Source organism: Polypterus senegalus, chromosome 7 (assembly GCF_016835505.1).
Source record: "Polypterus senegalus isolate Bchr_013 chromosome 7, ASM1683550v1, whole genome shotgun sequence".
NCBI classification, from domain to species: domain Eukaryota; kingdom Metazoa; phylum Chordata; class Cladistia; order Polypteriformes; family Polypteridae; genus Polypterus; species Polypterus senegalus.
Genome location: NC_053160.1, coordinates 155293097 through 155311419, shown reverse-complemented (window position 1 = coordinate 155311419; position 18323 = coordinate 155293097). Strand labels below are relative to the sequence as shown.

General features: G+C 36.9%; 1 protein-coding gene across 1 annotated transcript in view; it reads right to left on the bottom strand.

Annotated features, from left to right (window-relative positions):
* The window catches only part of wdr36 (WD repeat domain 36), a 116270-nt gene that overhangs the window by 61407 nt on the left and 36540 nt on the right, over positions 1-18323 (bottom strand). Inside the window, exon 7 of the mRNA XM_039759419.1 lies at positions 2855-2987. Coding sequence (XP_039615353.1) covers positions 2855-2987 — 133 coding nt within the window. The remainder of the gene's footprint in view (positions 1-2854; positions 2988-18323) is intronic.

Sequence of the window (18323 nt, the reverse complement as noted above, 5' to 3'; positions counted from 1 at the left end):
ACACGAGTGAGGCAGCTATGAAGAGTGATGTAGTACAAAGTGTGATGCACCATCTTATTGATAACACTCCAAATTCCAAACAATTAACAGATTTGTAAGATGGCGCAAGTGCTAGAGCTCAATCAATCAGCACAATTTATCGTTTGACCTTCAACCATGATATTACTGGCAGACCAAAGTACATACCCTGCAGTAGGAGCTTTAAAAAAATACAAGAAGCTACATATCAGGAATTACAAATGGCCTGAGTGCCTGCAGTGGGAATGCTATAAAAGTTCCTGGTTCCTGAAAAAATGTTCCTGCGACGGGAAAGCGCCTACACTGTCGACCTCTGAGTGCTATTCTGTGACTGTCTGATGAGAGTCAGAAAAGGCACATATATTCAAATACATAATCTGGAACCATTAGAAATGATGTAAATCATAACATACTGTATATGTACAATATACACATGTGACTTGCAAGTTATTGAATCAAGAGCTTTGTCTATATTTATACAAACATTCAAACACAGAGAGAGACAGAGTGTTAGCAATGTTTATGGACTTGTAGATGCTGATGCCAGTAAGGCAGGCAAGATTTTTATACATAGTACATAAAACAGAAACTCAAAAACATGCCTTACGATGGGCTGGTGTCTCATACATTTCATCAAAATGCAAGTTTATTATCTCCATTTGGTAGTGGATTTATATTAGTATTAACAAAACTAGACATAAAAAACACCAGTGACTCCATTTACAGTACCCTGGTATAACTAGACTTCTAAACTATTTTTAAAATTAATGAATATTTAAAAATAATAAAAATAACATTGGGCCCACTCATGACAAACTGAGGCCGACCCTTTTATAAAATCCCGGCACTGTTACTGACTTAATTATGCAACACGTGTGCTCTTCCTGAAAAGCAGGAATAGAATATCCATTTGGTTATGCTAAAAAAATGCACTTTGCAATGAAAATATGCTGCTGATATTCAAATACAGTGATCCCTCGCTATATCGCACTTCGACTTTTGCGGCTTCACTCTATCGCGGATTTTAAATGTAAGCATATCTAAATATATATCATGGATTTTTTGCTGGTTTGCGGATTTCTGCGGACAATGGGTCTTTTAAATTATGGTACATGCTTCCTCAGTTACTTTGCCCAGTTGATTTCATACAAGGGACGCTATTGCAAAATGGCTGAGAAGCTACCCAGTCAGAGCACGTATTACATATTAAATAAAACTCCTCAATGATATATGATATGCTTCCCATGCGGTGCTTTGCATACTTGAAAGCCCTAACAGTACGTATTGATTTTTGATTGATTGTTTGCTTGTCTCTGTCTCGCTCTCTCTCTCTCCGACATTCTCTGCTCCTGACGGAGGGGGAGTGAGCAGAGGGGCTGTTTACACTAAGGCTGTTTGCCTAGAGGATACGGACACTCTTCTAAAAAATGCTGAAAGACTACCTTCACACTAATGCCTTCCTTGTAGCTGCTTTGTCCGGCGGTGCCTCGCATACTTAAAAGCCCAAACAGCCCTATTGATTTTTGATTGTTTGCCTCTCTCTCTCTCTGTTCCTGATGCACACTCTTTTGAAGAGGAAGTTATGTTTTCATTCTTTTAATTGTGAAACGGAACTGTCATCTCTGTCTTGTCATGGAGCAAAGTTTAAACATTTCACTAAAGGGTGTTATTTCATGTCTAGAGGGCTCTAATAATGTTAGAAAATGTATTTAGAAGGTTGTAAACAGGTTTTCTATGCTCTAACTGCGAAAATACTCGATTTATAAATAAAGAATCCTACTTTGCGGAAATTCATTTATCACGGCAGAGTCTGGAATGGATTAATCGCCATAAACAAGGGTTGACTGTACAGAATGCACATGAAAAGTAATTGTCTTCATTGTGTTATGTTTTGCTGCAAAATATTTTGAACTGTATAAATATGTACATAACAAAATTGGATTGAACATCTTGAATGTTACTATGTCAGCTCAATGCTGTTTCTCCTCTCAACATCCTGCTGTGGTACTTGGTGCCACTGCTCAACTTCCAACCTGACCCCACAAATACTGTGAGCCTTGGAATCCAAGGATGGAAAGATTCTGTCATCATATTAGTCTGCCCAGCACAAACTTGTACCGCAGAATGCCCAGAAGGAGTAGGCTGCTAATTGGCTTAGGTCTCCATAACTGGGACTAAGCCAGATTTTTTTTCTCTTTAGAATTTGTGGTACAACTAAACACAGACACCCAAGATTTATCTTATGCAGGTATGCTGCTGACTAGAGCTTTTATTTTTCTCTCCTTGGCCAAGACCTGCCCATAGACCAACAATATTATTAATGGCCATTGATTGCTAACATCCTTTTATGTTAATCAGTTTGAGATGATTTTGTTTTACTATATATTTAAACTAATCTAGACCTTTATGTATATTGTATGATTAGAAATTTGTAAAGTTTTTAATTATACTTTATCTGGAAACTTGTTATAGCTTTCTGAGTCTGCACTTGGTGAAAATACACTGAATTAAATGGAATAAAAAGAAAACAATGCCCAGGAAAAATATATCTTTATGAAATTAAACTTTATGGAAGCAAGTTATAACATTTTTCAGGAAAGATTACAAATTCACATTTTCCCAGAATATGAAATCAATACTGTCTGAAAGTAACATTTTTTAAAATGAAGATAAGGTATGTGTCTAAAGGCAAGGCCATCTAATCTTAATCCTAAATTTTAAACTGTGTGACAGTTGTACCGAAGAGACGCTGCATTTCATGAACACTACATACCAAAACATAGGACTATTAAAACAATAGCATTTGAAATGAGGTTTTTCATTAATGAAGAATTACCTGTTCGAAACGATATTGATGTGATGGGACCCCAGTCTTGCTGAAACTTCATTAGTGTTTCGTCATATTTTATGTTATGTATAATAATTTGACCTGAAGCAAGACCCACAGCTATTACATCCACAGCAGGAGCCTGTCAATAGAGTTCAAAATTATACATTTATCAAAATTTACAAACAAATAAACAGCATTCTACATCCATGAAAACTCAGTCTGGTAGAATATTACATTATTATATTCTAATGGGTATAAAGGACAAAAGTAGAAGAGACATTTTTACTGTGCAAGCTGAGTAATACAGTCTTATAATTCAGAACAGAGGAAATTCCATTTTATATCATATGAAACAAAAATATTCAGCTATTGCAGATTTACTTGATAAAAATCTAAAATAGTACTGAAACAGTGCAGAAACCAACAAAGGATTAAGTGGACTTAGAAAACAGTACAGTATGAATAATTGTCAGTTACTCAAAACCTTTTAAGTCTCAGACACTTTGAGTCAAAAGAATACATCTTTATCTTAAAAAAAAACAACATCTGTCAGAAGAGACACACACACTACAAAAACTCAATTTTATCTTGATATCTGAAAAGATTATTTAACCCCAGGATAAAATGCTAGCCTATCAGTACAATGTATTTACACAGATTTATCACATTTTTTCTTATTTGTTGTTGTTGTTGTTCTTCATTGTGTTAGACTGCTGCACTCTTTTCAAGTGCATTCCTATCAGTAACGAACTACAATACAAGCAGAAAAGCAAGATAGATCTTAGTATCCCAAAGGGAATACACTGTAACACAGATACATAAAAATAAGCTAAGACACAATGAATGAAAACTAGTGTTATCATAATTACACACACTAAATGAAAAAATAATTACCTTAAACAGTACACAAAATAATAATTCAGAATTTAGAAACATCCCTAAAAGTAACTGAATTCACAATGCGTATAGCTGTAAGAATCTGTTGCTCTATACATTCAGGAACCAAAATTTGCAGCCTGATTGCAACAGCTGAAATTTAGGGAAAACACGATGCCTGCTCTCTGACAGAATCGAGTTGACCTCTTTCAAATTTGTTTTTAATAAACCCCAGTGACAGGGGTCTTCTGAAAAGACAGACAGACAGAACAAACTTTATTTGTCCCCAAGAAGAAATCTAGCATTTTTACAGAAGCTCTCTAAATAAGTACATACATAAATAGATAAATATATACACACACAAAATACACTCTGAACAGATACCAGAGTGATGAAAAAGGAAGAATATTTAAAAAGAAAGAAAACTTTTGACTTGTCAATCACAGTGAGGCATTATGCAAATTTTTCCAATGTTGTTAAGATGGTTTATATTCTTAATGCTAAGGTTGCCAAACTAATGTATAAAAGAAATCAGTAAAGTATATATTATTTAAAAAAAATAAATGTCATTGCTTTTGTCCACTTTAAAGCAATTGAGTTAGTAAGAAGGGCCGTGTCTGCCATTTTTAATGAATTTGTTCTGTGTTAAGGTCAAAGTTCAACCTGTTATCAATGATTGCCCCATGATATTTCTAGAGGCCCCCCATGCCCATAGTCTCCCCTTTTATCACTGCTGAGGGAGCGGGAGGATGGGAGCATCTAAGATCTACAACCATATTCTTCCTCTTACAGATACTGTGCTGTAAAAAGGAACAATCACACTACTGAACAAACTCATCAACAATAGATCTGCTGTCCTACTTATCTCCTATAAGACTCATAATGACACAGTCTTCTGCTAATATCAGGATATGTCTGTCCTTGTGTAAACTACTGCCGTCTTTTGTGTATAAAATAAATAAAAGTGGTGACAGAAAGCAGCCTAGCAGTGTCCCAATAGATGTATTAACGCTATCAGATAAAACAGCCATTAATACTCACTCTTTGTGTTCGGTTAGTTAAAAAGTTTAGAATGCAAACAGAACAGATTAATTAGTTTCAGTTTGTCAACTAAAATATGGGCCTTGACTATATTAAGAGCTGACAATAAATCTATAAATAGCAATTTTGCATGTTTTTTTTATCAAGTGCTCATACAGGAAATTCAGAAGTTTAGATGTAGACCCCCCGTATATAAATTGGTAAGGCACCAGATAAGGCCTTGGTTTTGTGAAGTAGTTGTATTTTAATTAAGTTCTTAAAGGACTTAATAATATGAGAAGTCAAGGCCACCAGTTTGAAGCCACTTAATGCTTCTGGGTGCTAAGTTTTTGCTAATGGAATAACATTTGTCTGTTCCCATAGACTGGACACTTGCTGTAAATCTAGAGAAATCTCAAACATGGAGTGGAACTTTGGACAGAGTTGCTTTGCACAGGAGTGAAGCAGATGTCCACTTATGCTGTCTGGATCTGGCATTTGTCATTTTAATTTGCTAAAGGAATTTTCTGATATCATTCTGGTCAATGAAGGACAGGCTCTGGGCTTCACTGTTGAGTCTTTTTTCTTGTTCATTTCCAAAGCAAAATCCTGTGTCACAAACCTTTAATGGAATCATTCAGATCATTGTCCTTATAATTCAGTGTTGCACACTTTATTTCACATTTCTCCTCCTCCTGTAGTTCCTTCTGTTCAGTTAATATTTCAAGTTTCTTCTGATTATTAGTTCTTTAAAATCTCTGATAATCCATTACTTGATTTTAGGATATATTTTAAATGATGTAACAGGGATTATGGCTTCCTCTCAGAATTTTATATAACAGCCTACAGCGTCCATCAGTTCATCAATGTCAGTTAAGGTTTTTTTTTTTTTTTAAACACGGTCTAGTTACTGTATTCAAAACAGTCATACATGTACTCAGACTCCTCTTCTAAGACTTTCGTGTTTATTTTCCAGATTTTCTTTTTTAAAGACTGGCATATAGATTAGAATAAGTAGGACACAGTTATAATCAGATAAACCCCACAGGGGTTCCGCTCTCTATTCATAAGAGCCTTTAATGTTCCCATAGATTTTGATCAAGCACTGTTGTAACAAGTTGGGCAAGTGAGGTACTGGTAAACATTATCCAGTGTTTTGTTCAGGAAACACTGGTTAAAATCACCCAAAATAAAATTCAACTGTTAAGTTTAACTTTGGAAGGGCAGATTTTGAACAAATGCATCAAATTGTAGAAAATGGAGAATATTTAAAAGTGTTTTAACATTCTTAAGTGTACACATGACAAGAAGTCAACAACTTATCAATGGTAAGTTGTGACCGTTAAGGAGATATTTATTAATATGGAAATTGGAAAAATTGGCGAAGGGATTCTTAAATTAAATAGGTTGAAATCAAACAAGACACTGGAACCAGTTTACATTTATCATTGAGTGCTTAGAGGGGCACTGTGTGTGCACATATAGAACCTTGATGGATACTTTTTGAAAATCACTGCACACTGGGACCTAGTAAACAATATCCTATTGTATCAAAAGGGTGATTTTGATGGATTCAAGTAACTATAGGCCAAAAAGTGTAAAATATATATATATATAAATAAATAATAATAAATGTTATTTGTATAGCACCTTTCCCATGCTCAAGGCACTTCACAGAATTTAAGACAGAACAGCAGGGTATACAGTATATAGCATTGTACTAAACCAGATAAATAAACAAAGAAGAGCAAGAAGTAAATTCAGAGAAAAGCCTAACAGACAACATAATTGATGGTCTAGCACACACACACAGGTTACATGAGCATCTTCACACAGAGGTAAACTGAAAGAAGGGTAATAGAGTCAGGTAGAGCTAAAAGCCTTCCTGAACAGATGAGATTTGAGTTGCTTTTTAAAAGAATTCATGGAGTCAGCTGATCTAATTAATTTCGGTAGGTCATTCCAGAGTCTGGGTGCTATACAGCTGAAGACCCAGTCACCCATGGAGTGCAGATTAGTGTGGGGCACAACAAGATTGCCAGAATCAGAGGACCTTAGTGGGCGGAGAGGCACATAGTGATGGAGAAGGTCACAGATGTAGTTTGGTGCAAGGTCGTTTAAGGCTTTGTAGGTTATTAGTAGAATTTTATATTCAATTCTGTAGGACACAGGGAGCCAGTGACGGCGGAGCAGGATGGGTGTTATGTGCTCGCTGCTACTGGTTCGTGTAAGGAGTCTTGCAGCCAAGTTTTGAATAAGCTGGAGCTGTGATATTAGATTAGAAGAAGCACCTGCCAGCAGGGAATTACAATAATCGATGCAGGATGTGATAAAAGCATGGACAAGTTTCTCAGCGTTAGAAAAGGAGAGGAAGGAGTGAACACTTGATATGTTACGGAGAAGAAAGTAAGACTATTTCTTAATGTGATTTATGTGGGCGGAATAAGAAAGGGAGGAATCAAAAATGACACCAAGATTCTTTGCTGTAGAAGCAGGTCTGATGAGATCACCACCAAGATTGACTGGGAAGGAGCTCATTTTATTAAGTTGCACTTTATTCCAAATTTGCAGGAGTTCAGTTTTGTTGCAATTTAAATTTAAAGAGTTTCACCTACATCCAGGTTTTAATTTCACTGAGGCAAGCTATTAGCTGAGAAAGCTCTGATGAAGTTCCACTTTTAACACTGAAATAGAGTTGAGTATTGTCTGCATAAAAATGATAACCCATTCCATAGCTACGAATGATATGGCCAAGAGGAAGCATATAAATACAGAAAAACAGAGGCCCGAGGACAGAGCCCTGTGGAACTCCTTGTGTGACTGGTGCAGTGCTGGACCTGCTGTTGCCAAGACTAACAAGCTCTTGCCTATCAGTCAGATAGGACTTGAACCACTGGAAGGCAGTGCCAGAGATACCCAGCATGTTCTCCGTTCTGGACATTAGAATGTCATGTCTGATAGTGTCAAATGCTGCAGTGAAGTCTAACAGAATTAATATGCTGGTTTGTCAAGAGTCTGCTGCCATAAACAAATCATTGGTTACCTGTAGCAGAGCAGTTTCACAGCTGTGCCCTGAAACCAGACTGAAAGGGTTCCATCACATTATTATAAGTTAAGTAGTTGGTAAGTTGGGAAGCTACAACACACTCAAGAACTTTTGACAGAAAATTGCTGCTGATGCTGACAATTGTTAAGATTGTCAGCATCAAGACCAGACTTTTTTTAACACTGGGGTTACAGAAGCGGTTTTAAAAGTGAGAGGCACAAAGCCAGTGTCAACAGATGAGTTTATTATTGTTGTAATAGTCGGGATTATGGCATGAAGGCATTATTTAAGTATTGTGGTGGGGATGGGGTCCAGTACACAAGTAGTCGGCCTCATCTTACAAAGCAGGTCATTAACAAATGTCGACGTGACTGGTGAGAACTTAGAGAAAGAGCTGGATGGAGTGGGAAGATGGGGAAGGATATAAATGGATGATTGATTTATGTTAGTTGAATTATTTAGATCTTTAATTTTGTTACAGAACAAGTGGAGGAATTTCTCACAGACTTCAGTAGAAGAGGTAGTTGGGCCAGATGTGGGTTGGAGCAGTTTATAACTACAGAGAACAAAACCCTTGGGTTATTGTGGCCACTTTCTATTATTCTGCCATAATGGGTGTTCTTGGCAGCAGTTAGTGCTTCTCTGTAAGCTCTTTGGTCGTCAGAGAAAGCCTGGATGTGCATGGTGAGGCCAGATTTATGTGACATTCTCTCCAGGCGTCGGCCAGCTGCTTTTATAGATCACAATTCTGAGTTATACCAAGGAGCTGAACGCTTAAAGGAAACCTCCTTATCTTTTAAAGGAGCTGTTTTACCTAATGCTGAATGAAGGGCTGTGTTATAGTGGTGAACAAGACTATCTAGTGTTGATGGAATAGGTAAAGACAGAAAAAGATCAGAAATGGATCCAGAAAGGACAGAGGGACAGATATTTTTATGGTTTCTGTAGGAAATTTGTTGTTTACAGGTAAGAGGAGGGAAAGGTAATGAGACAGTGAAAAGTACTGCTTTATGTTCAGAGATTCCCAAATCAATGCTGTAAGTGTTGGCAACAGATAATCTAGATGTACAGATTAGATTCAATATATGACCACCAGCGAGGGTGGGAAACTCAACATGTTGTGTCAAGTCAAAATAGTCCAGTAAGAATAGGAATTCATTTCTCAGTTTAGATGTGGGGATGTCAATATGGATGTTGAAATCACCAAGAAGAATGACTCTCTGGGAAAAGGAACTTAAGTGGGTTAATAGTTCAGTCAGATCAGATAAGAAGGATACAGGACAGGACCCGATACCGTTCTTAGTTTAAGAACCAGTAACTCGAAAGACAATGGACAATCAATTGGGATTCTTTTTATGTTTAAATCTACTCTGACAATTACTGCAAGTCCTCTGCCTTGTCTTGACCTACGAGGCTCTGTGAGGACAGTGTAACCAGGTGGTGTCGCCTCCGTGAGAGACTTAAATTCATTCGGTTTTTGCCAAGTCTCTGTTAAATACAGCATATCAAGTTTAGTGTCAAGGACGAATTCTGAGAGCACCAATGCTTTGCCATTAAGAGATCTCGATTTAAACAATGCGATATTAGTTGATGAAACTTCTTTTTGCAAAAAGCCATGACCAGAGTTTATTTTCACATACTGTAAATTTGGCACACTGACACTTCTATTTCCAGGGCCGTGAGTAGGACGGCATATTACTGAGCAAATTCTACCTGTGATCTTTTCCTTCGCAGCCCAGCAGTGGCGGCGACCTGACCCGCGATATACATATTTTGGGCGCCAGAAAATACCGGTGTCTTTTAGAATATTTTAGTCAGACCATTTGCTCTGGACAAACTGTTTTGTGACAAACTCCTTCAATTAGAGTATTTTAGCTTGATCCTGAGCAATACTTGTCTGATAGCAGTGGAGAAGCAGCACAGCACAGTGGAGCCAGTGGTAGCATAGATGAGCGACGATAGCAAAGCAGCACAAAGCATAGCAGGAGGAGGCAGCAGGATTTGGAGGTTCCAACATACAGCCACAAACAAGTAATGCTGGGTATTACAGACGTGATCACCCCAGAGCCACAGGCCTGGGGCCTCATGTATAATGCCGTGCGTAGAACTCGCACTATAACATGGCGTAAGCACAAAAGCCGAAATATGCTTACGCACAGAAAAATCCAGATGCAGGAATCTGTGCGTACTCCAACTTCCACATTCTTCTGCTACATAAATCCCGATCAGCGTGAAAACTAACGCCGCGGCACGCATTTTGTAACGCCCCAAATCCTCCCAGAATTACGCCTATTTGAATATGCAAATCAATATAAATCGCCCTCAAGCGCAGCCTTCTGTGAAAAGACAATGGGAAAAGCACGGGGAAAATATAAGAATTTCAGCGAATACCAAGTGGAGGCAAAGGAAAAACATACTATTTGTTCAAATAAACCATGGTATAATCAACAAAATGAAGTTGATCGAGTGACATAGCGTGTTGGAGAAACTTGAAAGCTCACATTCACAAAATCGCACAGTGCCGGAAATAAAAAAGACGTCACATATCAAAGTCGCCGTAAAAAGCCGAGTTGTAGCCCACTGTCTGAGTGTCATATGAAAGCTTATTAGGGTACAGAGAAAAAAGGCACACGGTGGGGAAAAAGCACGAAATGTCAACTTTAATCTCGAATTTTCCACTTTAATCACGTAGTTTATTTTGTCATTTAGTAGAACACTAGCAGAATACCCGCGCTTCGCAGCAGAGAAGTAGTGTGTTAAAGAAGTTATGAAAAAGAAAAGCAAACATTTTAAAAATAACGTAAGATGATTGTTAATGTAATTGTTTTGTCATTGATATGAGTGTTGCTGGCATATATATATATATACACATATACACACATACATATATATATACATATACATATATACACATACTGTATATATACACACACATATATATACATACTGTATATACAACATATACATATCTACATATATACTGTATATACACATATATATACAAATCTACATATATATCTACATATATATATATTAGGTGGGACTCGATTAAAAAATTAATCCAATTAATTAGAGGCTGTGTAAGAATTAATCTTGATTAATCGTATGTAATCGACACGTAAATTTGCCCCAAATCGCAAATGTTTTTTTTTATTTAAAACGGTTTTAGTGGGCTTACAGAATCAAATAATAGACATGGACATGAATATTGTAAACTGAAGCTGTTTTAATTTCTGAAAAAAAGCTTTAAACTGCATTTGAATTCAAAACAGAAACAAAAATATCATCCCTGGTTAAAATTGGGCAGACTTAAAAATAAAGTGGTAGTTTAAGTACTTTAAGTACATTTTCAGAATAGTATTGTCTTTAAATAATAATAACCAAAATTTCACCATAAAGTGCAGTTTTTCTTCTTAAAAAATAAGTCAGAAACATAAAAGGTAATTTGACCAGCTTACTCTTTAAACTCTGAGTAACATTAGCCAAAATTATTTTGTACATTAGGCTAAAACAGTGTGATCATTGAACATTTTGTAATTAGATGTATTTAGAATTACTAACGGTCACGGAAGTCCAATGATCCCCAGTAAGAGCCACAAAGTCCGCTTTCTGTAATGCATCTAATTTTGCTTGCTTTTCAGTGTGCACAAAACCATGCTTTTATCAAGGCTTCGCCGTAGTCGAAATGATCAGTCGTAGGAACGCGCTTTATTCCGACTCTAACATTTTTGTAGCTGTGATGTGTGCATCAGTGTAATGGATGTACCAGGAAATCATGCATTGACAAAAGTTCCCGCTTGCTTGGAATTGAAAGTGTGATTAAATGCGTTATTTTTAACGCTTATGGAGTACATGCATCGAAGCTTCTCAGCTGTGCTTGTGCTAAGAAAGGGAAAATTTTAAAAATAACGTAACATGATTCTGCTAACCTAATATTTTTCATACGCCCCAAACCAAGGAGATGCTAAGGTAAAATGAATCGGTAGCGCTGCATATAGTCAGTACATCCCTCTCGAATCAACCTCAATGTCGGCGTTAGAGGCTTAAGACTCTACAATTGCCACAGCGTGTGGCTTGTCTATGCTAAAGTATGTATTGTAGATCGGGTATATATATACATTTATATATATACCCGTGTATCGCAGTGGAGAAGTAGAAGTTATGAAAAAGAAAAGGGAACATTTTAAAAATAACGTAACATGATTGTCAATATACAGTAATTGTTTTGTGAGTGTTATTGAATGTTGCTGTCATCAAGGATTTGATTATCATTATTTCTTTCAATCAGGCTCGTATTTGTAGGATGTGTTCAAGTTACATTCCGTGTTTGTCAATCGCTGTAAAGATAAGAGGTTTCATTCATCGATTAGTTCCTTACTGCATCAATAAACAGCTCGCCTTCCTTTTATCTGTGATGTGACAAACTGCATGCACGGGTTTTTTTACACTGTCTTCCTTTAGCAGGACATTCACTTTTTCCACCGTGTGCTTTGTTTCGCAGTAGCTGCACTTATGAATATGATTCTATGTATAAGACGCTTCATATTTTTTTGCTGCCTTCTCAATTGTGTAATTCGGTTTTTGTTCAGCACTCTTTGGAACTGTTGCTTTTGTCTGTGCACTGCGCCAGTTCACGGAGCCGCTTGGTGTTCTTGCATCGAAGGTTCCCAGCTGTACTGGTGCCATCTCGTAATGTCAGCTAAGACCCGGCACTTAAAACTTTCTCTCGCAGTTTCAATGAGTTTGTGCCAAACACCACCCTGACCATCTCATCTTCCTCTGCATAAGCACAGTCCTTCACCCGTGAATATTTACCGGCAGTGTTTGTATTGGATTGCCGCTGATGGACGGCCTTATATGGGCAGGCACTAAATTACAAACGCTAGTGGTAGCCTATGAACTTAATTTAATATAAACTTACGGTTCACGCCGTGCTTTGTTTCCGCAGTAGCTGTACTTATGAATATGCTTGTATGCATCATTTGCTTCATAATGTTTTTCTGCCTTCTCAATTGTGAAATGGCGTTTTGTGCTGATCGCTGTTTGGAGTTCTTCCTTGTGCTCTACATACTTACGTAGGAGGCGTGATGATGTCACACGAAACTCCCCCCGCGGCCATCTCCAACTCAAGACTCCATTACATTATATGGGGAAAAATAGCTTCCAGTTATGACCCTTATGCATAGAATTTCAAAATGAAACCTGCCCAACTTTTGTAAGTAAGCTGTAAGGAATAAGCCTGCCAAATTTCAGCCTTCTACCTACACGGGAAGTTGGAGAATTAGTGATGAGTCAGTCAGTGAGTGAGTGAGGGCTTTGCCTTTTATTAGTATAGATTATAAACTTCATCTTAAAATCGTTTAATTAACCAGTTTCTCAAAATTACATCGTAATTAAAGTAACACGTTAAATGCTTTGTTTTGTATTTGATCTTCTACTCATATGTGATCTATGTGTGTGAATCACTACTTGCTTCTTAAACTGGCTCTCTTCCTCCAACTGGACACAGAGTCCATTACATTTGTGATATTACAGCTCTCTGAATAACTAAAATACTGAGATGTATACGTGATGTCATTTTCATGATGATAGGAGCTAAAGCACATTAGCCTCGTGCTCATGACAAGCATTTATCTTTTGTCGAAATTTGTCGCTGCGTTTTTAGCTGTGTTGTTATTTTCTCTTTCTGTTTTATATTCAATATATATTGGCGTGGCCGCCCCAAGAGACCTTGCTTTTCTTTCCCCAAGTAACCGATCGCCACACAATCAGCTCAGTAATAGACGTTAAGCCATCTGTAAGCTTAGTGCCGATTCTTCAAAACGTTTAAAGAACATTGAAATATCTTCGTAGTACATGTTTAATTATTCTATCCTTCACGACACTCCCAGTGAAGAATATAGATTATTTAAATGAAGTTAAAGTTTTATGTGTATAATTTAACAAACATATTTTGCTGCATTTCACCTTAAAAATGATATCGTCATCATATGTAAATCCGCGCTTTATAAAGTGGCCCAGGTTGTGAGATATTATAACTGTAGTGCAAGTTTACAGTGGGGTGATTGTATTTATAAGTACAAACAGTTCTACAAGGAGCAATTGATTGAGTGCATTTAAAGTTCTTGGGATTAAACTGTTTCTGAACCGTCTGTACAGGAAAGGCTTTAAAACATTTTGCAGTGGCTGAGACAGCGTGTCCTTAAAGCTGTATACCGATAATTCTCTTTCCGATCAGCTGCTGCTGTGATTGACACTCAGATACAGTGATATAAATACTCCGAGTCGTGCAGTGAGAGTAATATGGAAAAAGATGATCCGCTGTGGCAACTCCTAATGGGAGGAGCTGAAAGAAGAAGAAGAAGAAGAGGAAGAAGAAGAAGTGAGAGTAACAACGCTAAAGCAGTTATGGTATTTGGAATACTATGGCTGTTCCCTGGACCATTATATTGTTACGAGTTAATTACAATCAGATGCATTACACTAATAAACAATATGCGGTTAGTTTCTGTGTATTTATAAAGCCGCGTCATGAAAATAATGAGTAATCACACAAGAACAGTACCATTGCTTTGACGCTGGGTGCCGCCGGTTTGCAAAACTGAGCGGAGAACTTGCGTACGACAAGGCATGAGGTACCGTGGAAAAGTGCGTGGCTTTACGCCAAGTGTAGGTTTTATACATCGCGATCTGAACGTGGAAAAGTTCTTACGCAACATTTCTGTGCGTACGCACCATTTATACATGAGGCTCCAGGTGGGTATAAACATCAGATCAGTTCTTAGTCATAAAGCACAATAAAATGAATCTAGAGCCGACCAGCATAGCAACTATAATCAAGGAGACAGATCATCCCAGGCTCCTAGATCGCCAGGTACAAAGAAATGTTCATAGGTCTCGTCTAGTGATCCACAGATTCAGTTGTTCCCAGTCAAAGTAAAGTCCATAAAGTCAGTAAAAATTAATCCAAATCCATATATATATATATATATATATATATATATATAAAATTATAAAAAAATCTTGAGACAAGACTTTTTGCCAAGAGGTTTTTTCAAGTCCCATGAGACGAGACTATTGCCAACAGATCTTGTCAAATCCCGCTCTCCTCCCAACCATTTTCAAACATGCCTACTGAAAACCTAGCAGCTCCAAGTGGGGTCGGAAATAAAAGACAAAGTTTAGAAGACAAAGTAGAATGTTGTAAAGAGGTTCAAAAAATACACATGCAGAGCAGGTTAGAGATTATGAAAGTACTAAAATTCGAAAGTCTCATAAAACTGATAATAAAGATTGCATTAGCGCTAACAAATGGAAATTATTACTCGGTGAAATAACAGTGAAAAGAGACTGAATATATGGACATAGGTGATATGACAGAAGTATGTAGATATTGTTCGGCTTTAAAGTATAAGTCAGAAATTTGTAGATCATCCAATTTGTGTTGCCATTAGGGAAAAGTAGTGTTCCTTCCCAATGAAGAGGCGTATCTGCGAGAATTAAAAGATTTGTTGTTTGGTGAAAGTGAAATCCACAAACACTACAGGCAAAATATCCAAATCAAAAATCTGTTCGCATTCACAACATTCAGTGCTCAAAACGTAGATTTACACAATTCAGGACCACACGCTATGAGAATCTGTGGTCCTGCAACAATTAAAGCTACTAAAAGTTTAATTTAGGAAAAAAACCCAATTCGGTCAGGTTTATATTTACGTCCAAAAGTATAGCACTTTATCTGCAAAACACGGACAAAGAAGTTTTCTTGGATTTCTATATGAAACTGAAAGATCTTGGTCACATTTATAATAAACCAACATGTGACGAATTGTCAGAGATAATACTGTAGTTTCGAAAGACAGAGATATCAAAGACACAAGTTTAAAAAGTATTTGTGTGTTAATTTCAAAGCCAAACAGAACGAAAATGTATAACTCAACGAATACCTCTAATGTAACATGAAACATAATTTTATTTCAATTTATTATGTTTTACTATTTTTCATATGTGGTAATTAAATAGAATATACCTCCATTACACACAGGAAGTACAAATGTTACATCTGAATACACAATAAGAGTTTTTTGAGTGTGAAAGTACACCTTATGAGAATGACTGTGAATCACTGTTGTCTCATTGCTATCTATATACAAGTCCAAGGAGGTTATGTTAAACCTTTATAATGCACTGATGAGGCCTCATCTTGAGTACTGTGTGCAGTTTTGGTCTCCAGGCTACAAAAAGGACACAGCAGCACTAGAAAATGTCCAGAGAAGAGTGACTAGGCCGATTCCAGGGCTACAGGGGTTGAATTATCAGGAAAGATTAAAAGAGCTGAGCCTTTACAGTTTAAGCAAAACAAGATTAAGAGGTGACATGATTTAAGTGTTTAAAATTATGAAGGGAATTAGTACAGTGGATCGAGACTTTTATTTTAAAATGAGTTCATCAAGAACACGGGGACACAGTTGGAAACTTGTTAAGGGTAAATTTCGCACAAACATTAGGAAGTTTTTCTTTACACAAAGAACGATAGATACTTGGAATAAGCTACCAAGTAATGTGGTAGACAGTAAGATGTTAGGGACTTTCAAAAATCGACTTGATGTTTTCTTGGAAGAAATAAGTGGATAGGACTGGCGAGCTTTGTTGGGCTGAATGGCCTGTTTTCGTCTAGAGTGTTCTAATATTCTATATAGAGGCAGGGTACAGAAGCATTAAGAAGGCTAATAAGATGTTAAAATATGAGTGATGTGTAGAGTACAAGATAAGGGAGAGTACTCTTAATCTATAAAACACTATTTGTAGTTTTGCTGTCCATACAAAAAAAAAAGACCTAGCAGCACATAAGAAGAATCAGACAACAGGAAGTAGGCTGATTACAGAAATGACAGGTATGGGCTTTGATTAAAGACGGCATTAGTTGAACCTTTGGTGAACTTTTAAGCAAACAGAAATTAGGAGGTGAAATGACTGAAATATTTCAAATTATTAAGGAAATTAATGCAGTGGATTCTGGCTGCTACTTTAAATGAATTCTTCAACAAGAAAAATAAAAGCTTGTTAATGCCAAATTCCACACAAATTTTGGCATGTTTTTCTTCACATAGTGTGCTTTAGACACACGCTATAATTTACAAATGAAAGTGAGACCGTGGTCATTCTCATGTAAATCAAAGGTAACCTTTCCCTAAAATGGGAAATTGGGACTAAGTCCTGGAATATAAAAAGAAAGGGAAATACTGTATTAAGTGACATCAGCAAAATGAAATGTAGAATATTGCTGTTCAGTTGTTAATGGTTGGCTTTTTTTTAAACTGACTGCAATATCAACTGTACCATAATACTGTATATGATTGTCACTGGCCTCCTCATAAATTTAAGCAAATCAGTTTCTGTAGCTAATTCTAACTATTTAGTGAAACAATACTTTAAATTGGTTGTTGTGTAATGCATATAATACATTATATTTATTTAAAAATGTAATAGTAATACAAAAGTAGAAAAGAGAGAGGCACATTTCCTTATTCATGCAATTAAACAGCTGATTCTGACTTCAAAGATGCATCTCTGACAAATATCTGGAGTAAAACTTGTTGCATATAGGTAAAAAAGTAAATATACAATGCCCAACAGTGGTGATACTAACTCAATACATGCCTGCTACAGCATTGTGTTAACTACATTATGGCAAGATTTGCCTTTTATACAGCTAAGAAACATTTTATTTAATGCAAGAAAATAAACTTATGCTTTCAACACAATCTGTAAAATTAATATTGATAATGCTTCACAACATTATATTATACAGAGAACAAAAAAGCAGTACAGTACTATGAAATGACAATTTTTTTTCAAAGACCAGAACTTATGAATTTTAAATGTGAAAAAGTTTGACTGAATACACTTTAGCAGTCATGACACAAATCTTCTAGATTTTTTCCAAAGGAATACAGGCAGTCCCCGGGATACGTACGAGATAGGGACTGTAGGTTTGTACTTAGGCTGAAATTGTATGTAAGTCCGAACAGGTACATTATTTTAATAAATGCTATTGTTGACCGACTGTAATCAAGTGCTCTGCCAATAAATGATGGAGTTTCACCTCTCTCTAACCTTTTTATTATTTCTACTTTATTTTCAATGGTGATGGTTTTTCTCTTCTTTACTGTATCACCAGCACTTCCATCAGATTTGTGTTTCAGAGACATTCTTGAAGGGTGAAGACAAAAGGTTAAGATGAGCTCTTCTGCACAGCACTGTACACGCTATCACAGCAGGAAGGCACCCCTCGTCAACACGTCTGATGTACTGACAAGAGACAACTTCCTGCTATGTACGTAAGAGTACAAGCAGGCTTGCCATTGAGAATGAATGGGGGCGGCGACGGATGGTTCATTACCAGCCCACCTCACAGTCACCTCCACTACAGTATGCTGCCTGCAGCGTCCGCCCACTGAGAATGAACACGGTGCGGCCAAAGGTGGGTAGTGAATCGGCCACCACCACCCCCATTCAACAGGTAGCCATCCA